General features: G+C 37.0%; 2 protein-coding genes across 6 annotated transcripts in view; one reads left to right on the forward strand and one right to left on the reverse strand.

The window, feature by feature from the left end:
- Positions 1-26606, forward strand: part of MFSD4B (major facilitator superfamily domain containing 4B) — a 102360-nt gene that overhangs the window by 73494 nt on the left and 2260 nt on the right. The window contains exon 5 of the mRNA XM_073789514.1: positions 13239-13329. Within this exon, the coding sequence (XP_073645615.1) occupies positions 13239-13329 (91 nt within the window). The remainder of the gene's footprint in view (positions 1-13238; positions 13330-26606) is intronic.
- The window catches only part of REV3L (REV3 like, DNA directed polymerase zeta catalytic subunit), a 184222-nt gene that overhangs the window by 39687 nt on the left and 117929 nt on the right, over positions 1-26606 (reverse strand). For all 5 annotated transcript variants that reach the window (XR_012324782.1, XM_019929582.2, XM_073789509.1 and 2 more), the window contains 5 exons: positions 16422-16614; positions 15154-15265; positions 9299-9414; positions 7537-7655; positions 521-639 (listed from right to left, as the gene is read on the reverse strand). Coding sequence is in view for 4 of the 5 variants with exons in the window: in XM_019929582.2 (XP_019785141.1) it covers positions 521-639; positions 7537-7655; positions 9299-9414; positions 15154-15265; positions 16422-16614 (659 nt within the window). In the remaining variant the exon portion in view is untranslated. The remainder of the gene's footprint in view (positions 1-520; positions 640-7536; positions 7656-9298; positions 9415-15153; positions 15266-16421; positions 16615-26606) is intronic.

Genomic DNA, 26606 nt, shown 5'->3' on the forward strand with positions numbered 1-26606 from the left:
AGCCCTGCATACAGCTTAATACATAATAGCTTCAAACCAGAAACAACTCAACTGTCCATCAACAGGTGACTGGATAAATTGTAGTATACTCATACAATTGAATATTATTTAGTAATAAAAATAGGAACAAACTCTGGTTCATGCAACAACGTGGTTGCATCTCAAAAACATGCTGAGTTTCTTGAAAGAAGACAGACACAAAGCGGTAGACTGTAAATAATTCTAATAATACAAAGTTCTAAAACTGACAAAACTAATCTATAGTAATAGAAATTCAATTCATACTTACCTGGGTGGTTAAGGAATAGGTAGATTAACTACAAAGCTATATAAGGGAATTTTCTGGGTGTTAGAAATGTTCTTTATCTTGATTGGGGTAGTGATTACAGGGTGTATACATTTTTCAAAGTCACTGCACAATATACTTTAAACGTGTGCATTTTATTGTATATAAATTATACTCCAACAATACTGATTTTTAAAAAGAGACATTATCCTCTTCAGAGTTATAAAACATTACCTGTATAGATCTGTCTTGTTATCAAACCAATCTGATAAGACTCGAAAAGTAAAGAGGGGAAAACGCTGATGAAGAACATGAAAGCTCACATTTTCAAAGGTGTAGTTAGTTAGAGCCACCTAAGGAAAGAAAAGGAAAACTCCATTATAATAATGCTCATACTTACATGCAAATGGGTTCTAAAAAATCCTAAATATTATTTCTAACTTTTCATAGTAGATATGAAAGCTACTTGTAAAAATGATTCGTGTTACAACTGAATCATAATTAATTTAAAACTATGTATATATAGCCTACTGGACAGAAATGTTTGTAATAAATTAATATTTAATTAGAAAAATAATCAGACCTGAAGAGGTTCAACTTGTTCATATAATACTTACTTTATAGATCCCAGTTCTTATCACTTCTGTTTATACTCTATGCCAATACAAATACTGACAAACAAGCACTGTCAAGCAAGTTAATTTTTTGTTCTTTCCGTACTTACTTTTTGATCCTGGATGACATGCTGATTAACAGGCTCCCACAGATTCGAGGATGAGTTATCTAGTTAAAGGCAGGCATTCATCCTGCTCCCAAAAATTACATCAGTACTAAGACCCGATATATGGACATTATAGAGTCAATTTCATTCCGAAAGCAAAAGATTAAAAAGAAATGACAGCATGTTTCCCATCTTCAAAATATGTAGGTGAAAGCTGTGTTACTGGGAGAAGAATACTGAAAAAGTGTCCAAATTCATAAAACATACCTCTAGCTAGATGATCTCTCAGAAATACCTACAAGACACAAGCAGTCTAAACAATGGCAGGTATTACAGTGTAAAATGGAAATTAAGGAACCAGCAGTCACCATTCTTAGGTCAGCTCTGAGGAATAGTTCAAACAGCACTTCACATTTGTATATTACAATTTTAAAATATATTCTTTTCCACTTCTACAATCCAGCAAGTACAAAACAGGGATTGAATGTTAAGCTCATCTCAGTGCAGTGACCCCCAAAAAACTGGTCTTCTTTATCTACAATTTCTATCAATCTCCAGAACAACAGCATCAGAATGTGGCATACTTCGGAGTATGTGTATGTACGTACACTTACACACACACACACACACACACACACACACACACACACACACACACACACACACACACACACACACACACACACACACACACACACACACACACACACACACACACACACACACACACACACACACACACACACACACACACACACACACACGGACTTTTAAACTTTGGAATGAAGCTATCTATTCTAAAGTCACCAGTATAAAACAGGTACTAACCCATTATGGGGGTAAATGGAAGTAAATTACCATTTCTTTTACAAAAATCAGTATTGCCCTGGAGTACTTCTCTCAAAAATAAATAACTCATTTTATTATAAAATTCCCATATTTGAATGACTCTTCTACATGCTAGTGAATATTTTAATTTAGTTTAAAATTTTTTTCTATTTAGTTTCATAGAAAATTGAACCAAATATCTGATCTCAGGTAGTTACATGATTACCTAATAAAGAGAATAGCACTTCAGACCAAACCTAAACTTCTGCTAGAGTATATATCGTCATTAAAAACAATCAAAAAAATCTCTACAGAAAAGATCACCATGTTGTCCTGCAGCTCTCTCATTATGGGAAAACTTGAAGTTTGCCATGTAAGTTGACCTATAAGGATTAACTAGGGGATTCTGTGATCTCAAACTAAACTTAAATTTTAGAAATTGGTCCCCAATATCTGAGGCAGATGGCAGACCTATGTTCTGAGTTGATTTTATTTCAAATAGAACTATGTCATAAATTGGATTAAGACTAAAATATTATGACCTTATAGCACCCACTCTACTTTGGATCTTCTTAGTGTCACAGAAGCATGAAAATGGTCACCTATAATCCCAGCTGTGAGTAAAATTAAAGGAAGGAAACATGAACTCTAAAATTAAGATGATCCACCTTTAGAATGTTCCAATCTTTAGAGTGATTTACTCCATAAGTTGACAGTGAATCTAAAACTATGAATTAGGAGTTTGTTACTTGTTTTAGAAGGCAATCTGAGTAAGTTAAACATTGGAAAAATGAACTATGTAGATCAAAGTCAGAATTGATAGAGGAAGAAAGTGTTATAGTCCTTGGCCGTTTATTTTACTGATAAAGGAATCAGCGGATAGAGGTATGGTTACACTTTTCCATTCACAGAGTCAATGTGCAGTACCCAATGGTTAGTCACTTCAGAAACAAATTATTCAGAATGGGGAGAGGCAATCAGAGAATTAGTGCAAGGGAACTGAGAAAAGTGGAAGGAGACCATAAGGAAGCACCTGTGCCCTATTACCCTCTATCACCTTATTCCTGCAGTTGTTCATCATTTCCCCTGTCTTCAATTAAAAATTTTGGTTGACATAAACTTTCTATAGAAAAATACACAAATTTAAAGTGAACAACTCATGAATTTTTATGTATACATCCATGTAACCACCATGCATATGAAGAAATTTTTAGGACACTGGAAGGCTCCCTTGTGCCCTTTCCCACTCAATACTCACCAAAGTTACAGATTAGTCTTGCCTATTTTTAAACTTCATATAAATGGAAACATTTAATATGTACTATTATTTATCTGGTTTCTTTTGGTCAACATTATGTTTGAGATTCATCTATTGTTCAACGTGGCAATATTTCATTCTTTTTCATTGCCATGTGGTATTTTTTGTTTCAGCTGCTTACTCTGAACCCTAATACACACCAATTATTGGTGACAAGTCTATCTCCTTTTCTAGAGTGTTCGACAGCAAGAACATCTCTGTACTTCCTTCCCACTCCCTCCTCACTCTGCACCAAGACTCAACAGTGTTTCCTCTAAATGTATATATCATTTATGTCTCATCTGGCTCTTATATGCGTATGGGGTCAGTGATAGATGCCCTATCAAAGCCATATAATATATATGGGATATGTGTGTATATACATACATACACAGACATATACTCATTTTAAACATGCTCTCTGTTCTCAGAGAGCTTATTTTATATATTTTATTTTACACATGTTTTACCTTATATATGCTTAAAATAAAATATACAAAATAAGACAGAGAGCATGCCCACAATCCTGATTCTTAACCCCATACTAGCTATGAGGCTTTTAGGCAAGTCACTTCTGTGAATGTCAGTTTTCTCATCTTGAATAATACCTCACTACTTTCTTGTCTTACTTATCCTGCAAGTTTGTGAGTATCAGAAGTCAAAAATGACAAGTCTATAAAAGTGCCTTATAAATAAGACAAAATATGAATACAAGGGAGCGTATTATTTTACCTAACAGATGCTTATTGACAGACTGATGCTGTAATAGGGAATATTAGAACCAGATTCCAGTGTTCCAAACTGAGATGCAGGCCTACATGCTTGTGTGGAAGCATCTGACCTTCCTAGTGACTCTGTTGGGAGTGTTCTTCACTATCTTATCTGACAACTCCTTCGTAGCATCTGATTCCTCTGTCTGATCCTCAAAATATTTTCATTCACAAAATTGTGCTTGGCTCAATCCTGATCGCTCTCTCCATTTACTTCTTGGTGAGCTCAACCACACTCTCATGTGACTTCCAAGACTGTACCTCTAATCCAGACTCTACCCCACATTTGAAACTTCCCTATTGAAATGTCTGTTGAGTATCTTTCACCTGGATATGACTGATACCTCATGCTCTATATCCTTAATCTTCATTTTCCCACCTAAACATGATCTTAAATCATCTATGCCAGAACCCTGACAATCATTCTTGACACCTCCTCCCCTTCATCTTTTTGTACATCCAATTCTTGTGGATTTACTCTCTAAATTGTTTTGTGAATCGCTATATCACTGTCAGTTTTCATTTGAGCTACTTCAATAATGTTCTCACTGGTTTCCTACCTCTGGTCTTGCCCCCTTCCACACTGCTACCAGAAAATAAGTCTCAGAGGTAATTCACATCAGTGCCTCCATATCACCTTAGCCACTCCGACGATCATACTCCAAGACCTGTGATTACCAGTAATTGTACCCTCTCCATAATCTCATGTAACCCATCTTCCAACCACCATCTCCTTCCGGGTTACTCCCCCTGGTGCCCTGACCTCTTTGCTCCTAACCTAGCTCAAATTCCACAGTCAGTCATTATAATCCCAACCTCGCACTAACATTCAGTTCCCTGCCCCCTCTTGCTTCCTTTTAATTAATTAAATTTTAGTAAAGCCACAACCCTTTGCTTCTGAGCTGTGCTCAAATCTAACCCTCTGTTACTCTGCACTTATATCTGTGAATTTGAACACAGCTGGCAGGTATCTCTTTAATTTGCTGATGCAAAGCTCAAATGGGCTGTCAATGCCTAGCTTCTATATTTTCTTAATCACTCTCAAATTCTCCTAAATAACTCTTCTCTCCTCAAACCCAAAGAGCCTGAAGCTCTTGAAACTGAAGCAACCAGAAGAGAACTTCTCATCCTCACGGCTACCCACCTAACAACATCTGCACCCAGATAATCTGCCTGCTAAAATGGAGGAACCAGCTATACCCTTAATCTTAATTTGATCTAAACCGAGCCCCAAATCTGTACATTAGAGATGGCATTCCGTAATATTTGTTGAATTGAATCAGATATATTTCCAACCTAGTTTGCAAATTCTTGTAAGGCCTGGATTAAGTTGATATCCAGAAGGCCTCTAAATGTAATCCTCTGGGGAAGAGTCATTTATTCTTTCATTCAAGCAGTCGAGTATATCATGAGCACTATTTCAGAGGCACTTTGTTACCGAGGATTCAAAGTCTGGAGGGAACAGCAGAAATTCTATGTTAAGCAGGAGAGTGAAAACTAGTATATTAAAAAACAAATTTAAAAAATTTAAAAATCCAAAGTAGCATTAAAAAAAAGGTATCCATTCAACTGTAAATTGTATCTGGGGGGTGCAACTGTTGTGGAGATGTTGGATTTCACTTTCATTTTACATACTCTTCTGCAATTTTTAGAGTGAATATAAATTATTTTTAATAAGGAACATTAAAAACAAACTATAAATATTTAAGAAAACAAAGAGCTAGAAACAGCTAAGTGTCATGAGGGAGATACAGATAAAAGAAATAAAGATAAAAAAGGAGTTTCTGGAACTGTTTAAATCCAGAAAAAATAGTTTGAGGGCCTCTAATATGAAGAAACTCTTAGGGCCAAAGTCATAACCCTTAAAATCCTATACCACCTAGAGATACAAGACAGTACTTCCCACAAGTTCATTCAGGATTTCACGGAAATTTCCAAATTGCCAGGAGTACTTAGGGTTAGGAAAAAAGTGATAATCTAATATGGCACATCTAGGAAGTGGGGGTGGTGGTGGTGTAAATTACCTGACTCGTAACTTTTTCACAGTTGTTCTGCACAGATACAAATAAAGATCAGAGATGGTATATATGTAGTCTAGAATTAGAGAGAATTTCCAGTAAGGACTAAAGAAAGCCCTAAACTCTGAAAAAATATTTACTCTCTAATTTGTGATTTTTTAAGCTAACAGTTGATAATTGCTATAGTTGCCCTTTGGATCTTCAGGAATGAAAAGATCCCTAAAACTAAGTAAGACTCAATAATTTAATTTTGTGTTTATATACTTAATTTATGTGTTCATTCAGGCAGTATCGGAGACTGAAGTTTGAAATACGTAATGGAATATACAAACCAAATACATCACACAATCTCTGTACCTTCCATATCCTATGCCGTGTCACTAGGAATTACAGTGGACCCTTGAACAACACAGGGGTTAGGGCACCAACCCCCATGCAGTTGAAAATCTGTGTATAACTTTACAGTTAGCTCTTTGTAGATGCAAATCTGCATTGCAGATTCAACCAACCCGTGGATCATGTACTACTGTAGTATGTGTTTATCAGAGAAAAAAAAAATCCACCAATAAGTGGATCTGTGTAGTTCAAACCCATGTTGGAAGATTCTTGTGCTGACAATATTTTAAGAACAATAGGATAAAAATTATCCTCAAGCAGATACATGTATGGTACATTTTCAAATTAGATAAAATGTGAGCATAACTTGAAGCTCATGGTGCAGAGAGAAAATAAAAATGGGAATACCTAAATTTTATATAAAGAGCATATTTTCTTATCTGGAAGAATTACTCCATGATTGGTCCCAAAAGAATTGCAGAGGGCATGCTTGGAAACTCAAATTTTTATATAAATCTAGAAGAGCCAGAAAAGATCACAGCGGATAATGAGTATAATAGAAAGAGAAAGTATTTTCAAAGGGAAGTAGTTGAAGAATAGAGTTCTCTCTTAAAGTTAAACATTTTATCTGATATTACAAGTCCAAAATCTGAGAATAGAGCAATTTATTGTAGGTATCTTTTTTCTTACATTTTTGGTGACAGAATTATTTCTCTGAGTGATTGCATATTAATAACATAGTTTCATACTACCAAAAATCCTTACCTGGGCCCCCAAAGACTCAACTGGATGCTGCTATTAACTATTGCCAAGTAATGTGTTTCCAATTGACCCAGGTTTTAAATATCCCTAGTTCAAAAAGTTCTTTCCTATATCTAGACTAAATTTTTCTTACTGTAATAAATCAAAAAGGTCAAGCTGAGTTTATCTGGCCTTGAGTGTAAAAATGATTTAAGAGCAAAAAATGATGAAATTACACAACATTCCATACATACAAGATAACATTTTATGATAGCTGTAGACTTTTATAGCCACTGCTATTTGTGCTTAGACACAAACAGGGGAAAAAAAATCATCAATAACAAAGCTAAATACTTCTATAGCTTTGCATTTTAGAAAGTAGTATTTATTTTTGAAACTCTACTTAAGTATAATAAAAATAATTCACAAATAAGCATAAGCTATATAGGAAGCTATACTAATATTCTATAATGATTAAAATCACCATATATTGATCTAATCTCTTATTTCCAAACCAAATTTCAGATAAAGTACCTTACCTCATTTCTCATGATTCTCCAAAGATTTAATGTAATTCGGCCAACAATATTTATCTCACTCATTGTATCCGACCCATAGTCATCTCTTTCGGCTGCAAATCTATTCTCAACTTTGTCATCTATAGAAATGAATATAGGTTGCATCAGGACTCACAGAAACCAAATTTCCAAGCAAACCATGCAAAAGAAAATGAGAATAAAAATTCAAGATGAAGGTTAAAGATTAAATGTAATTCATAGTTTATTTTGTATTAGGTTTAAGAGAAAAATCATTATTTTGACTAATAAAACAATTTTTCTTTCCTCTTTAAGTTATAATTTTGTGAAATAAATGTATCTGAAAACTGTATATATTTTTCAACAATAAAAACACATATATACACTTTTTAAAAAATTAAATGCTTTTCTCTTTAAATATGATAATTACTGATGCTATTTGTTTTTTAAATAAATTTATTTATTTTTGGCTGCATTGGGTCTTCACTGCTGCACACGGTCTTTCTCTAGCTGTGGTGAGTGGGGGCTACTCTTTGTTGTGGTACGTGGGCTTCTCATTGTGGTGGCTTCTCTTGCTGCAGAGCATGGGCTCTAGGCACATGGGCTCAGTAGTTGTGGCTCGCGGGCTCTAGAGCACAGGCTCAGTAGTTGTAGCGCACAGGTTTAGTTGCTCCACGGCATGTGGGATCTTCCCGGACCAGGGCTCAAACCCGTGTCCCCTGCATTGGCAGGAGGATTCTTAACCACTGCGCCACCAGCGAAGCCCTGGTGCTATTTTTATGAATACCTAACACCACATCATTTCTTTGGTGTTTGGATGAAAAATATTTATTATTAAACTGGTCATTTCTTGGGGAAAAAAATGGTAGAATTTTTAACCTAAACAATTCTCTGGGGCTTCCCTGGTGGCACAGTGGTTGAGAGTCCGCCTGCCGATGCAGGGGACACGGGTTCGTGCCCCGGTCCGGGAGGATCCCACATGCCGCGGAGCGGCTGGACCTGTGAGCCATGGCCACTGAGCCTGCACGTCCGGAGCCTGTGCTCCGCAACGGGAGAGGCCACAACAGTGAGAGGCCCGCGTACCGCAAAAAAAAAAAAAGTAATTTTGGTATGAATATTATTACTGCCCCTCTCTTCAATTAGAATCACACTATTGGGGAACAGCCTTCAAAATTCATGTAATTTTTTAGCCTGACACCCAAATAAAAAAAACAGTTAGTGTTCCTCTACCATCTCCTCATTCCTCACCAAATGGATAAAACATAGAACCAGACAAATAAAATAAAATTATGGTATATCAAGTCAAAGAAATGTTATGTGCTTCATAATGATTATAAAGACTTTCTCATAATGCAGAAAAATATTTATGTTAAAATGCTGGATAGGGCTTCCCTGGTGGCGCAGTGGTTGAAAGTCTGCCTGCCGATGCATGGGACACGGGTTCATGCACCGGTCTGGAAATATCCCACATGCCGCGGAACGGCTGGGCCCGTGAGCCATGGCCGCTGAGCCTGCGCGTCTGGAGCCTGTGCTCCGCAGCGGAAGAGGCCACAACAGTGAGAGGCCCGCATACTGCCAAAAAAAAAAAAAAAAAAAAAAAAAGCTGGATAAAAATGGGATATATGTATGATTAAAGTTTATAATGGAGTTATGTATATCTAGAACTTACACAATTTAGTATTAAAAATCAGGCTAAAACAATAATCTTGTCTTTATTTGTAATTTGCCCTGTAGTTAACAATAAAACATTCATAGTGCTTCCTACCTGGCACCCGAGAGATCATCTGGCATAAGTCAACACTCAGTGCAGCAGCCCTCTGTAAGAGGTAACCCCAGGAATGCATCTGAATCTCATATCCTAGCAGAATATCAGGATCATACCTAAAGAAGGAATGAAAAAATTAAACAAGGACCACACGTTTGAACCTTTAAGCAGAAGAACTACTTCTTTATGATATAAATTACAAAATTAAAAATCTACATTTTATAATGTTTCTCAGGCGGAAAAGGGTGATATAGTGGTGCCTATAGAATTTCTTTAGAGGAAGGGGTGGGGTGGTTAAGTTCTTAGTTCAAAGCTACTTTTGTAAAAGCAAAAGTAGTTTTTACTTAGATTATGTATTTACTTGATATGACTTGGCAAAGAGGCTGCTAAAAATTGGGGTGGGAGGCAGGCATTACCAGTAAAGTGTATGAGTGAGGGTATAATTGAGATATAACGTGGGTAGGGGCAGGGTGAAGTATGAGGGCACGTGTGGATACTGTATTTTGAAAATGATCCCCCAGGTCATTTTGTTGTCACTTCTCTACCCCTCTCCCTCTACTGTCCTTAAACAGTTGTAATGCTGAGGAAAAAAATGAAAATTTCTTCCTTTTCCCTCTTAGTAAAGACTTGGTCCTCACATAAAGTAAGGCCTCTGTAACGATAAGTTCGTCCTCTAAACTTAAGAGGAAGGTGACTCAGTTTAATGGAAGAATTAAATATTAATAGGGGTGAGATTAATGTGGGGAAGCTAAACATCAGAAACTAGGTGAAAAATACGCTCACTGTGGTCACACAGTTGCACTGGTAGAACTGAACTGACGATCTGCATCCACCTTAGAAGGAGCTGCTTTGTGCTTCTTCTGAGGACTTCCACTGTGACCACCATAAAAAAGTCTGATTATAGTACAAAGGAAAATAAGCATGAAGATTTACTTCAATGGGAAAATGGTGTGGGCAAGAGAAGAACTGATTACAGTCTTAGGTGGAGAACAAAAACTTTTGAGAGTGAAAACTACTGTAATGCTATCAAATTAGAAGTTCCAAATTACTCTGATTATTGTACCATTATTCATAAAAGCCAAAAAAGTAGAGTGAAAGATCACAAAAATTTATAAAGCTGGGTTTTACGTAACTGCTTATAAAGTCACTCTGAATTATGGGATGAGCAGCCTGTCCATATTACATCACTTAACACTATTAAGTTTCACCAATGTCTACAGTTATAGATTACCCCAGTTTACTAATGTAAGCAATATATGGCTACTCAGCAAGTCTGTGGTAACAATGGATCATGGGAAGACCAGATCTATTTTTAGAACTGGTTTGCTAATATTTTATCATACTTTCATAGCTAATTTCTTTAAATGGGTATTGAATGACATTAGTTTTTACTTAGATAATAAAAATAAGAATGTCACAAAAATGTCTCCTTACTTAAGTGGCTAATGTCAAAAGAACTAGACTCAAACTTCTGCAATAATATTCTTTTCATTTTTCCTATTCCTTAAAGGCCCTATAAAATACATTCCCTAACGTAAATTTCAATATCCAGTGATCTGCTTGTGATCCATTGTTATACTACAGACTTACAAAGTAGCCTTCAAACTTGTCAGGAGAAAAAGATAACATATATCCATGTGCTTTCCTCTATATAAAAAGGACTGAAATTTCTGAGAAAACCACTTAATTTAATAAAAATGATTAATTTAACAGAACAGCCAAATGGGTCTTTTCACCGACCTATAAAAGTGTTTTCTTGGTAGAAAGTGCCACGTGGCTGGTAATTCTGGAACAAAGAGCAGGATTATAACACGAGAGAGTGGGGAGAAGCAAAAGCAAGCAAGACAATATGCAACAATGAGGCAAAGGCTCAGTCTCAGAGGTTAAAAGGGTAGATTAATTCTTAAAAAGGAAGTCCAGAAAAGTCCTAGGGCTTCAAGAAAAGAGAAGTCTCCCAACACCCTTCCTGCTCATTAGTCTTCTAAAATAACATCCAATATCTCAACACATCTTTGTTGATAGCAACTTCATCAACTCTTCCATTAAAGTTAAACTCTTCTCAGAGCAGTCAAAGATGATCTGCAATGACAAGTGCATCTCCCTATAAAGCTAACTATGTAATGTCTAAATTTGAGAAACTGGGGCAGAAGTGTTAAGTGACTCTAAGGATCGTCAGGGAAAGGAGATTTGAAGGATTCCCATACACACATGAAAGAACCCATGCAGCTGACTGCATTAATACTAAGAATATTTAGAAAAGGCATTACAGTTTGGTCACAGTTAACCTTGGTCTTAAGAGAAGACTTTGGAAGATTGCTGGAGTACCTATCACATACATTTCTAAACATGGGTACAACATGAAGATGATGCCAGATGATTACAGAGCCCTTCTGTTGACTCTTAAATAGTTCTTCCACCTTCTTCAACTGAATTTTTTTGATTCATGAAACATCTACTTATTTATAAGAATTATTATTCCAATCAGCTACTTGCTCTGTTGTGGTAACTGACTAATAGAGTGATTAAGTACACTTATTTTCTGATAATGTTTTGAAAGTATTTTTTTCTCAATTAACAAGTACCTATTTTATAAACTACTACTGCTCAGAGATTACCACTGAAAAAACAGAAAGCTACCCTTAATGCTTCTCTTAATGGATTTATTAATATTTTGTTCTTTTAGAAAAACTGCCATTTCAGTATTTTTCAGATCTATTATATTTATTTTTTGACCTAGAGGCTGTTTTGTTTTACAAGACTCTCAAAGCTCAGAAAACATCTTTTTCAAGTTCAAAGTCCCAAGGATTCTATATTTCTTCTGTGAAAACATTCAGTGACAATAACAAAATCTTGGTGACTTGTTCTGCAATTTTTGTAAATTTTATTCACTCTACCAGGTTTCTAAAAGTTATAGAAAGAACAAGGTTGGGTAGATAGGATTAGTAGTGAAGAACAAAACTGTGCTTCTGATGAAGCATCAGAAAAAGCAGCAAATAAGAAAATAATTTTATTTGCTTAGGCAGAAAAAAGCTGCTTTACAATTAATATTTTAGATAACCCAATAACATCTGTACAGATGAGAGGTGAGGGGGCTCTAACTAGGGGAGTAGCAATGGGCATGGGGAGGGGGAGGGGAGAAGGAATGATCTTGAAAGATAATTCTGAGGTTAAATGGATAGGATGTAATGCATGGATTAGAGAAGAAAAAAAGGTAGGACTCAAAACTTAAATTATTTAAGTTAGGGAGTCCGGGGAAATGTGAAATTAATAGTTCAAGGAAATACAGAAAGAGAAAAATGTTTGTGACAAGAAGATAATGAATTTGGTTTTACTTGTGTAATATCGCTTTGCATTATTTTATGTGTTTGCCACCTGAGCAGGTAAATATTAAGAACAGAAAAATAAAGACAACAAAACTCTTTGAGAATATGCATCTATATCTTATTCAATCTTATATTCAGCACTTAAGAACTGTACCTTACACATAGAGTTAATATTTAAGTACTGACCAGGCTAAGAGTTTTATGTGCTTTATCTCACTTAATTCTCGTATCTATTACCCCTTTTACAGATGAGGAAACCAAAGTTTAGAGAGATAATTAACTTGCTCAAGACAAAAAGACAGAGCTGGCTGACTCCCAAGCCTACGCTCTTAGCAAAACCTGTGTAGAGTAGGTGCTCAACAAATGAGGTATAAGAAGGAAATAATCTTTTAGGGAGCTGTTTGGACTAATATATAAAGGACATTACAGAATTGAAATGTTGATATTTAAGCATTTTTCTCTTTTTCTAATAGCCATATCATCTTTTGAATAAGAACCAGAAGTTAGTTTTATTTTGTTTACTGCATTTTTCTTAACAACCAGTATAATTCATGTTATGGACATTTAAGAAAGTTACTACACTTGCAAATGATTGATAAGATTCTCAATGTTCACAGGTAATCCTATTGCTGGGAATAAACCTAACAAGGAGAAGACAAGCATACAAAGCCCAGGGACATTACTGGATATGTGCTGGCCCATAAAATGGTATCTGCCTAAAACTCTTACATGTTCCTTTTGCTAAGCTGCTTGCAGTGGGGGTACTAAAAGTACCTGACATGTTGATATCTCTATGAGAAGATAAAAGATAGGACTGACAATGGCAAGACTCAAATGGATGGGAATCCATCCAGTCACCGGTGCAATAAATAGTAAAAATACATTCCTCTTTTTTCCTCCCTAGAGTGGTGGGTAGCAGCATATCATTTTTTTTATGCTTTGACATTTAATCTAATTTTGTTTCACTGAAAACGTTTTCTGGTTTTCTGATTTTCAAAATGGTTTATGTTAACCCATCTGGGATGCAATCAGATGTTGAATTAGTAAAACATCACCTTGACCTTTTTTTTTTTTTTTTTTTTTTTGCAGTACGCGGGCCTCTCACTGTTGTGGCCTCTCCCATTGCGGAGCACAGGCTCCGGACGCGCAGGCTCAGCGGCCATGGCTCACGGGCCCAGCCGCTCCGCGGCATGTGGGATCTTCCCGGACCAGGGCACGAACCCGTGTCCCCTGCATCGGCAGGTGGACTCTCAACCACTGCGCCACCAGAGAAGCCCCACCTTGATCTTTAATGCAGGATATCGTCTCAGTTTTATAGGAAAAAGTTCGACTACAAAAGCAGAACAGAAAGGCTTGAGTGTAACAACACGCTCAAGGACAGCTTTTATCCATACATCAGGATCCAGAGTATTTTCCAGCCTGCTTTAGGCATTTAAAAACCTAAATCTAGCAATGGGCAATGGCTACTAAGAGTTATACTCTTGAGAAAATGCAAAAGAGATCCACTTAATCGTTTAATTTTTAAATTAAAATTTTTTTGGTTAAAAACTCTTTCATAAATTTTGACAAGATTCTACTATCAAGCATCAAAGCCAACTATCAAATGGTCAAAAGAGATTTTCAAGAAACTATGTGCACAAAAAAGTATGTACCAGATAGTCCTAAATTTATGAACAAATTACATTCCAAAGTTTTTTGGAAATACTGATTTGTTTAAAACTCAGAAAAAATTTTCTTTAAAAAAAAAAAAAAGAAAAAGAAAAGAGGTACTGAAATGGTGGCTGGCTCCCAAGGTAGAAGACTATTTAATGAATAATACAATTTAACTTTAGTACAGTTACTCATTATTTCATCACCATAGAAAAATGCTAAAATCCAACTGGGAAAGCTAGAGGCTAAGCTAATATTTCTCTTTCACTGGCCCCAAATCCTGAGAGTAGAATACTCCTTTTCTTATTCCTAATCTGCTGGAAATGGTGATGGTGGTTGGAGATGAGGGCAAAATCCTTTCCGGGCTAACTTTTCTTTCAAGGGCCATAGGAAGGTATTCGCTTCCTATTTTTTAAAATTTTTTAATAATTTTTTTTCTTTTTTATTTATTTATTTGTGGCTGAGTTGAGTCTTTGTTGCTGCAATGTGGGCTTCCTCTAGTTGCGGCGAGTGGAGGCTACTCTTCGTCGCAGTGCATGGGCTTCTCCTTGCGGTGGCTTCTCGTTGCGGAGCACAGGATCTAGGTGTGTGGGCTTCAGTAGTTGTGGCACATGGGCTTTAGTAGTTGTGGCTCGCAGGTTCTAGAGCGCAGGCTCAGTAGTTGTGGCACACGGGCTTAGTTGCTCCACGGCATCATGTGGGATCTTCCCAGACCAGGGCTTGAACCTGTGTCCCCTGCACTGGCAGGCGGATTCCTAACCACCACACCATCAGGGAAGCCCATCACTTCCTATTTTTAACTTTCACCTATATTAATCAAAAGTAGCACAAAAGGACTCTGAACAAAAACTGGAAAAAAAATCAGAAAATACAAAACAATACCTCTTTATTATATGTGCAATTTCTTGAAAAAGTGCCTTCTCATCAGCAGCATAGGTAACTTCTAGTCCTGTAATCCCAGATCTAATAAGCAATGGGGTCTGATATCTGATATCTAAGAATAAACAAAATATTTATTACATATAATTGTTTAAGTAATATTATCCCTTACTTTTGAGTAAGACTATGCACCTAAAATACTTTAAAATGAGACAGCATTCCCCAAAGTAAATATGTAATTAGCTCAGTTTCTTGAAAATTTTCTTAAAGGTTTTCTAGTACATGTAACTGAAAATTCAAATTTCATATTTTCAATTATTTTCCTGAAAAGTCTACATTCACAAAATTCCCCAGATAACGTGTCACCCAAAAAGAAATATTATTACTTTGTTTCTTCCTACAGGAAGAGGCTTGCTTAGTGGAGAATATTTTACTCAGTGGTATGCTGGAGAATGCTTATAAGCACCTCTCCAGGAAAGAAAAAAAAAAGCCCTGATTTGTACTTCTTGTCTATATCCAAGATGTGAAAACTTCCCACCATGGCTAATTTGAAACTACCAATATGACATCAACTAGTTCAAAAAATTCATGAAAATTTAGCATTGGCTTGTGAACTGGTACAAGCCAGCTCAAGCACATCACTGATTAAACTGCAAATTCCTGTACAGTTTTGTTATATGTTAAGACTTCCTCCTCAATTGACTGAATTCACATATTACTATTTAAAATTGCAGAGGAACACCTGGTATTTTATAAACTGCCTTACATGGTATCCTATATGAAGTACCTCTGAACCAAAAGTGTATGTATTTAGGAAGAGATATCAACAAAATTAGAATATATCTTAAGTCTTTTATAAACCATTAACTTACAGTAGTAACTTAACTCCTTAAAGTAAAGAGAAACTCTGTATTAGCAGCAAAATACCAGCATGCATATATAAGGAAGGCTGTCCACCCAACGTACACAATTATTTGACTTCAGTATTAACAATTAGTATTTTATATAATAATATTTAGATCAAATTAGATATGCTAATTGGAAATTTTATTAAGCTCTTTATATTGTATTGTTTCTGACTTCTAACAATAATTTAAGAATAATGAATTTAGGACAAAGCTATAGACAACATTTCCTACTCCCACCTCAGCAAACATTTTACAGAGGAGTTCCTTATGCTTGCTTGGTTTAGATCTTGAGCAAAGAAACTGTGCCATTAAAAGGTTCATCCTAATGTAGGTAGGTATAAAATTAATAAAAATGAACAATACCTTGACTAGAGACTGTCTTGTCTTTATCAATCACTATTACACCTGTGAGTTCTGTTTTGTCTGTATCCAGCAGTGGAGTGTCAGATGAGATGCAGTAGAACAGAGCACAGATTGGGTCAAATTCAGGATCTGGTTCTAAGTCTCGTCTAGTTCGAGCATGTAATTCCACACTGATTAGAGTAAGATTTTGTATCTATAAAAGGAAATAAAAATCACACTTTTAAACATTTTTTTTTGAGACATGCCGAAAGAAGTATGTTTCACTAAGACTCTAAGGAAATACACGTGTAAAATTACAGGAAAAAATGGTTATAAAGGACACATTCACAATTTAACACTCCACAAATTAAAACTAGATTTTTACTTCTAAGATTAGCTTAAATCAATTCACGTTTTTCTTTTAGAAAATCTGCTTACGCTGTAATTTCTTAATGACAACACACACTTAAAACTATCTGTCTAGAGTACATGCAGTGCCTCTGAATTTTCGCAATTTCTATTTGAGAAAGAGAATGACTAGTCCAGGTGGTCGTACATTCAAACCAAAGTCTGTTGATTTTACCTTTTACTTTCTACCCAGTTAATTATAGTTTTACCTATATTTTAAACGGAAAAGACAGATATTTTTTAGTTTGAAACTCCTACCTATTAATCCTCTGAGGGCTACTTAAATTTAGAGTTTTGTACATACTAGGCAGATTTTTCATTACAGTTTTTCCTGAAAACAAAAAATCATAAGAATTGTATGGTGTCAACTACACAATAGCCAGCTTTTTGCCTATGCACATTTTCTCTTTGACATATAATGCAAAAAATGTAATATTTTGCTTTTTACACTTATTTTCCTATGCTAATAAAAACTCTTCTTAACTGTAATCCTTTGTTATCTTTCTAAGACAGAGTAAGAATAAACTCTGGGTAAGAAAAACAAGATATATGTTGGATGATTAATGATTACAGCTAGAATTATAGCCATCATTGTACCAGTAATACACATATACCTGGCAATGAAAAATTAGTAGACTACTGGTAATTACTCAGATCATATAAATTTAATAAAGGATTTATATTTTGTATTTATCTTGCATGCCATCTGTTGAAGAAATGTAAATGCAAGGCTCTCCTTAGTGATGGGAGTAGAATTTGGTAGATATCTTTGGAGGACAACTTAGAAATATCTACCAAAATTTTAAAAGGACAGAACAAATTAGGGGTTACCAGTGGGAAGAGAGAAGGGGAGACGGTCAAGATACAGACAGGGGATTAAGAGATAAAAAACACTATGTATAAAATAAATAAGCAACAAGGATATTTTGTACAGTACAGGGAAATACAGCCATTATTTTATAATAAATTTTGTTGTTGTTTTTTTTTTTTTTTGCGGTACGCGGGCCTCTCACTGTTGTGGCCTCTCCCATTGTGGAGCACAGGCTCCGGGCGCGCAGGCTCAGCGGCCATGGCTCACGGGCCCAGCTGCTCCGCAGCATGTGGGATCTTCCCGGACCGGGGCACGAACCCGTGTTCCCTGCATCCCCAGGCGGACTCTCAACCACTGCGCCACCAGGGAAGCCCTCAACTTCACTTTTATTTCGCAAAAATAGATTAAGATCCTGAACATTTCAGCTGCAAAATTATGGCATAACCTTATCTGTAAGAGGAGTTTGCATTCTACATAACTTTCCCATAGGTTTTGGGTATTTTCTTCACTTGGGTTTCATCAGAAGTTTATTACTTTTTCCTTTGCTCTTGAAATTTAGGTGTTGGATATGTCTTATGTCCATTACATTAGAACTGATGAAGCATTAGTGTTATCTGCAGAGGCAAGTAAAAGATTAAGACAATCGTAGAGATACTGTTGTTTAAAAAGCATTGCTGGGCTTCCCTCGTGGCACAGTGGTTGAGAGTCCGCCTGGCGATGCAGGGGACATAGGTTTGTGCCCCGGTCCGGGAAGATCACACGTGCCACGGAGTGGCTGGGCCCGAAAAAAAAAAAAAAAAAAAAAAAAAATTGAATCACTATGTTGTACACCTGAAACTAATATAATGTTGTAAATCAACTATATTTCAATTAGAAAAAAAGACATATCCTTTGATCTAGCATTTATACTCTTGAGAATAAGCCTGTAGATATATTCATATATGTAGCCAAAATATATGCACAAAGATGTTCACTAAAGATGATAATATTTTCAGTTTTTTATAAGTTAAAAAGACTAAAAACCTAAATGTCTATCAGTTGGGAACTGGTTACATAAATTATGTGGCTTCCATAAAAACTACAGAATGGAAAACTCTGTAGCCTTTAAAATTTTCAAAAGAATGAGCCAGATCTACGTGTCCTAAAATGGAAAGACCACCATAATACACGGATAAATGGAACGAGTGTAGTATGCTTCCATGTATGTTAAAAATGTTAAGTACATGCATAGAAAATGTCTGCAAAGAGACAAAAAATATAAAACTGTTTATTGCTTTTGGGGAAGTGGACTGCTTAGTCAGGTGGGAGAGAAGCTTACTTTTCAATGGAAATCTTTTTGTCTTTTTTTTTTTTAACATCTTTATTGTAGTATAATTGCTTTACAATGGTGTGTTAGTTTCTGCTTTATAACAAAGTGAATCAGCTATACATATACATATATCCCCATATCTCCTCCCTCTTGTGCCTCCCTCCCATCCTCCCTATCCCACCCCTCTAGGTGGTCACAAAGCACCAAGCTGATCTCCCTGTGCTATGCAGCTGCTTCCCACTAGCTATCTATTTTACATTTGGTAGTGTATATATGCCCATGCCACTCTCTCACTTCGTCCCAGCTTACCCTTCCCCCTCCCCATGTCCTCAAGTCCATTCTCTATGTCTGTGTCTTTATTCCTGTCTTACCCCTAGGTTCTTCATGACATTTTTTTTCTTAGATTCCATATATATGTGTTAGCATACTGTATTTGTCTTTCTCTTTCTGACTTACTTCACTCTGTATGACAGACTCTAGGTCCATCCACCTCACTACAAATAACTCAATTTTGTTTCTTTATATGGCTGAGTAATATTCCATTGTATATATGTGCCACATCTTCTTTATCCATTCATCTGTTGATAGACACTTACGTTGCTTCCATGTCCTGGCTATTGTAAATAGAGCTGCAATGAACATTGTGGTAATCTTTTTGTCATGATGTTAAATTTTTTACCATGTACATGTATGTAATAGTGCATGCATTCATTAGTAACTTTGTTATTAAGTACTTTTTAAAATATAAGAACATTAATTATGCATGTATAAGGCATATGGAATAAAACAAATTTCCAAAAATCCACCACTTTCCTTAAGAAATATATATTGCTGTTTCTATTTTTTTAAAAAACAAGTAATATTAAAAAAAAATTAAACCAAGTAAAATGGGGAGCTAATGAAAAGAACTTTTACTTTTAAATATATACTCTCCAGGATTTATTCTTTTAAACGATAAGCATGTACAAAAATGTGAAATGGAAAACCTCTCTCCAAACCCAAACAAAACAAAAATAAACCCACTTTAATTAGGAAACAATGAACACGTGGAAAGACTATGGAGAAGCCTGAAGACAATTTCAGGTCAAAAAGAGTCTTGGAGGTTGACTTATTCATATACCAGGCCAAACTGCACACTCAAATTTTGCCTTTTTATTCCTCGACATAAAATGCATTAGTGTTCTTAGGGGCATTTTTTTCTAAGCCAACATATGGAATGAAGAGATGGAGAGAGAGATGTACTAAGTGTTATCAGTAAAGACATGGGTAAGAAAGGGACAAGGGGGGCAGAGTCAAGATGGCATAATAGGAGAACGTGGATTTACATCTCCTCAAAGCTAGGGCACCTACCAGACACCAGTGGGGGACTATAGACACCTAGGGCATGGGAGGAACCCCCACCGACTGGGTAGGACGTGGGGCATGGGGGGAGTGAAGGGGGAGGAGAACTGGAGGTGGCCCAGGACTGCTGCCCCTGAGGGGCGGCTGGGGAGGGGCAGGGATCCCACGACCGAAGGGGGAAATTGGGGGACAACTGGAAGGGCAGAGGATCAAAAGGGAGCATGGCCAGGTGTCCCCTGCCCACGTGGACCCCCAGGAACCTGATGAGATCCCAGGCCTGATCCTCTGCCCACCTAGGTGCCCTCTAGCTGTGCGGGTCCGGAAGGAATGGGAGGGAGGAAAGGGGGAGCAAAAGTAAAGGCTGGACCTCTGGGACCGGCTGAGGGGTGGCTCGGGGAGGGCAGGAGTTCCTACACCCAGTGGGACCCACCCATGGTTAGGGGTCCAGCGGTGATGGGGGAGACTCTGGGGGAGATGGTGCGGGAGTGGTGCAAGGAAATGGAAGGGATCAGGGCCAGCGCTTTCCCTGTCTACTTAGGCACCAGGGAGCCTGTTGGGCTCCCGGGCCTAATCCTGTGCCCTCCAAGCCTCCCTCCTGCAAAGCGGAGCCCAAGCCCCGCCCCTACACCCCCACCCAGGGCCCCACCTCTACACTCAGAGACCCACCACAATACCTGGGCCTAAACCTCACCCACACACCCTCACTCAGGGCCCTACCTCCAAACTCTGGAACTCCACACTCCAGAGGCCCTCCTTTCCATGTGCTGCCTCTCCCCCGAGAGGCCCTGCCCCACACTTGAACACACACCCCCCCCCACCAACCACCTAGGTCCTGCCCCACCCTAAACCCTGCCTCTGCCTAAGTTACACCCCCCCACCTAAACTCCACCCCCATAGCCAAGGCTTTTTTTTTTCTTTTCTTTTCTTTTTTCCTCTTTTAGATTGGGGTTCTCTTTTGCTTTGTTGATTCAATGTTGTTGATTCTTTAATATTTTGATTTTTCCTAATAAATCTTTTATTTTTCTAATTTTATTTTATTCTTTATACTTTGTTACCATTCTCTCCTTTTGGCTTGTTCCCCCCACCCTTTCTTTTTTCTGTTGTGGTTTTATTTTACCTTGTTGCAGTTCTTTCAATTATAGTTTAATTTTTCCTAACGTATTTTCTATCTTTCTAATTTTATTTTTTTATTCTTTGATATTGTACTGCTCCTTTTTCTCTCGCTCTCTCTTTTTTTTTTTTAACCGTGCCATGAAGCTTGCGAGATCTTGGTTCCCAGGCTGGAGGTTGGGCCCGAGTTCCTGTGGTGGGAACTCCCAGTCCAAACTGCTGGACTAACAGAGAACCTCAGACCCCAGGGAATATCAATCGGAGTGAGGCCTCCCGTAGGTCCTCATCTCAGCACCAAAACCCAACTCTATCTAACTGCCTGCAAACTCCACTGCTGGACGTCTCAGGTCAAACAACCAGTGAGACAGAAATACAGTACCACCCATCAAAAACAAAAAACCCTACAAAAAAATACATTACAGACGAAGGAGCAAGGTAAAACCCACAAGACCAAATAAATGAAGACGAAATAGGCAACCTACCTGAAAAAGAATTCAGAGTAATGATAGTAAAGATGATCCAAAATCTCAGAAACAAAATGGAGAAAATACAAGAAACATTTAAAAAGGACCTAGAAGAACTAAAGAGCAAACAAAAACTGATGAGCAACACAATTACTGAAATTAAAAATACTGTAAAAGGAATCAACAGCAGAATAACTGAGGCAGAAGAACAGATAAGTGACCTGAAAGATAAAATAGTGGAAATAACTACTGCAGAGCAGAATAAAGAAAAAACGATGAAAAGAATTGAGGACAATCTCAGAGACCTCTGGGACAAAGTTAAATGCACCAACATTCGAATTATAGGGGTCCCAGAAGAAGAGAAAAAGGAAGAGACTGAGAAAATATTTGAAGAGATTATAGTCGAAAACTTCCCTAACATGGGAAACGAAATAGTCAAGTCCAGGAAGCACAGAGAGTCCCATACAGGATAAACCCAAAGAGAAACACGCCAAGACACATATTAATCAAACTCTCAAAAATTAAATACAAAGAAAACATATTAAAAGCAGCAAGAGAAAAGCAACAAATAACATACAAGGGAATCCCCATAAGGTTAACAGCTGATTTTTCAGCAGAAACACTGCAAGCCAGAAGGGAGTAGCAGGACATATTTAAAGTGATGAAAGGGAAAAACCTACAACCAAGGTTACTCTACCCAGCAAGGATCCCACTCAGATTCAATGGAGAAATTAAAACCTTTAAAGATAAAGCAAAAGTTAAGAGAATTCACCACCAAACCAGCTTTACAGCAAATGCTAAAGGAACTTCTCTAGGCAGGAAATACAAGACAAGGAAAAGACCTGCAAAAACAAACCCAAAACAATTAAGAAAATGGTAATAGGAACATAAATATCAATAATCACCTTAAATGTAAATGAATTAAATGCTACAACCAAAAGACATAGACTGTCTGACTGGATACAGAAACAAGACCCGTACATATGCTGTCTACAAGAGACCCAATTCAGACCTAGGGACAAATACAGACTGAAAGTGAGGGGACGGAAAAAGATATTCCATGCAAGTGGAAATCAAAAGAAAGCTGGAGTAGCAATTCTCATATCAGACAAAATAGACTTTAAAATAAAGACTACTACAAGAGACAAAGAAGGACACTATGTAATGATCAAGGGATCAATACAAGAAGAAGATATAACAATGTAAATATTTATGCACCCAACATAGGAGCACCTCAGTACACACGGCAATGCTAACAGCCATAAAAGGGGAAATCGACAGTAACACCGAAATAGTAGGGGACTTTAACACCCCACTTTCACCAACAGACAGATCATCCAAAATAAAAATGAATAAGGAAACACAAGTTTTAAATGACACATTAAGATGGACTTAACTGATATTTATAGGACATTCCAACCAAAAACAACAGAATACACTTTCTTATCAAGTGCTCACTGAACATTCTCCAGGATAGACCATATCTTGGGTCACAAATCAAGCCTAGGTAAATTTAAGAAAACTGAAATTGTATCAAGTATCTTTTCTGACCACAACGCTATGAGACTAGATATCAGTTACAGGAAAAAAACTGTAAAAAAAATACAAACACATGGAGGCTAAACAATACACTACTAATTAACCAAGAGATCACTGAAGAAATCAAAAAATACCTAGAAACAAATGACAATGAAAGCACAACGAACCAAAACCTATGGGATGAAGTAAAAGCAGTTCTAAGAGGGAAGTTTATAGCATACAATGCTACCTCAAGAAACAAGAAAAATCTCAAATAAACAATCTAAACTTACACCTAGAGGAATTAGGGAAAGAACAAAAAAACCCCAAAGTTAGCAGAAGGAAAGAAATCATAAAGATCAGATCAGAAATAAGAAATAAATGAAAAAGAAATGAAGGAAACAACAGCAAAGATCAATAAAACTAAAAGCTGGTTCTTTGAGAAGATAAACAAAGTTGATAAACCATTAGCCAGACTCATCCAGAAAAAAAGCAAGAAGACTCAGATCAATAGAATTAGAAATGAAAAAGGAGAGGTAACAAATTACACTGCAGATGTACAAAGGATCATGAGAGACTTCTACAAGAAACTATAGGCCAATAAAATGGACAACCTGGAAGAAATGGACAAATTCGTAGAAAAGCACAACCTTCCAAGACTGAACCGGGAAGAAATAGAAAATATTAACAAATGACAAGCACTGAAATTGAAACTGTGATTAAAAATCTTCCAACAAACAAAAGCCCAGGACCAGATACCTTCACAGGCAAATTCTCTCAAACATTTAGAGAAGAGCTAACACCCATCCTTCTCAAACCCTTCCAAAATATAGCAGAGGGAGGAACATTCCCAGGCTCATTCTACGAGGCCACCATCAACCTGATACCAAAACTAGACAAAGATGTCACAGAAAAATAAAACTACAGGCCAACAATATCTCTGATGAACAAAGATGCAAAAATCCTCAACAAAATACTAGCAAACAGAATCCAACAGCACATTAAAAGGATCATACACCATGATCAATGGGGTTTATCCCAGGAATGAAGGATTCTTTAATATATGCAAATCAATCAATGTGATACACCATATTAACAAACTGAAGGAGAAAAACCATATGGCCATCTCAATCAATGCAGAAAAAGCTTCTGACAAAATTCAACACCCGTTTATGATAAAAACTCTCCAGAAAGTAGGCATAGAGGGAACCTACTGCAACATAATAAAGACCACATATGACAAACCCACAGCCAACATCGTTCTCAATGGTGAAAAACTGAAACCATTTCCTCTAAGATCAGGAACAAGGCAAGGTTGCTCACTCTCATGACTATTATTCAACATAGTTTTGGAAGTTGTAGCCAGGGCAATCAGAGAAGAAAAAGAAATAAAAGGAATACAAATTGGAAAAGAAGAAGTAAAACTGTCACTGTTTGCAGATGACATGATACTACACATAGAGAATCCTAAAGATGCTACCAGAAAACTACTAAAGCTAATCAATGAATTTGGTAGAATAGCGGGATACAAAATTAATGCACAGAAATCTCTTGCATTCCTATACACTAATGATGAAAAATCTGAAAGAGAAATTAAGGAAACACTCCCATTTACCATTGCAACAAAAAGAAAAAAATACCTAGGAATAAACTTACCTAAGGAGACAAAAGACCTGTATGCAGAAAACTATAAGACAATGATAAGAGAAATTAAAGATGATACAAACAGAAGGAGAGATATACTGTGTTCCTGGATTGGAAGAATCAACATTGTGAAAATGACTCTACTACCCAAAGCAATCTACAGATTCAGTGCAATCCCTATCAAACTACCACTGGCATTTTTCACAGAACTAGAACAAAAAATTGCACAATTTGTATGGAAACACAAAAGACCCCAAATAGCCAAAGCAATCTTGAGAAAGAAAAACGGACCTGGAGAAATCAGGCTCCTGGACTTCAGACTATACTACAAAGCTACAGTAATCAAGACAGTATGGTACTGGAACAAAAACAGAAATATAGATCAATGGGACAGGATAGCAAGCCCAGAGATAAACCCACACACATATGATCACCTTATCTTTGATAAAGGAGGCAAGAATATACAATGGAGAAAAGACATCCTCTTCAATAAGTGCTGCTGGGAAAACTGGACAGCTACATGTAAAAGAATGAAATTAGAACACTTCCTAACACTATACACAAAAATAAACTCAAAATGGATTAAAGACCTAAATGTAAGGCCAGATACTATAAAACTCTTAGAGGATACTATAAAACTCTTAGAGGAAAACAGGCAGAACACTCTATGACATAAATCACAGCAAGATCCTTTTTGACCCACCTCCTAGAGAAATGGAAATAAAAATAAACAAATGGGACCTAATGAAACTAAAAGCTTTTGCATAGCAAAGGAAACCATAAAAAAGACAACCCTCAGAATGGGAGAAAATATTTGCAAACGAAGCAACTGACAAAGGATTAATCTCCAAAGCATACAAGCAGCTTATGTAGCTCAATATCAAAGAAACAAACAACCCAATCCAAAAATGGGCAGAAGACCTAAATAGACATTTCTCCAAAGAAGATATACAGATTGCCAACAAACACATGAAAAGATGCTCAATATCACTAATCATTAGAGAAATGCAAATCAAAACTACAGTGAGGTATCACCACACACCGGTCAGAATGGCCATCATCAAAAATTCTACAAACAATAAATGCTGGACAGGGTGTGGAGAAAAGGGAACCCTCTTGCACTGTTGGTGGGAATGTAAATTGATACAACCACTATGGAGAACAGTATGGAGGTTCCTGAAAAAACTAAAAATAGGGCTTCCCTGGTGGTACAGTGGTTGAGGGTCCACCTGCCGATGCAGGGGACATGGGTTTGTGCCCCAGTCCGGGAAGATCCCACATGCTGCGGAGTGGCTGGGCCCGTGAGCCATGGCCGCTGAGCCTGCACGTCCGGAGCCTGTGCTCCGCAACGGGAGAGGCCACAACAGTGAGAGGCCTGTGTACCGCAAAAAAAAACAACTAAAAGAAAACCTAAAAATAGAACTACCATATGACCCAGCAATCCCACTATTGGGCATATACCCTGAGAAAACCATAATTCAAAAAGAGTCATGTACCACAATGTTCACTGCAGCACTATTTACAACAGCCAGGACATGGAAGCAACCTAAGTGTCCATTGACAGATGAATGGATAAAGAAGATGTGGCACATATATACAAT

Source organism: Tursiops truncatus, chromosome 12, assembly GCF_011762595.2.
Source record: "Tursiops truncatus isolate mTurTru1 chromosome 12, mTurTru1.mat.Y, whole genome shotgun sequence".
Classification (NCBI taxonomy): Eukaryota; Metazoa; Chordata; class Mammalia; order Artiodactyla; family Delphinidae; genus Tursiops; species Tursiops truncatus.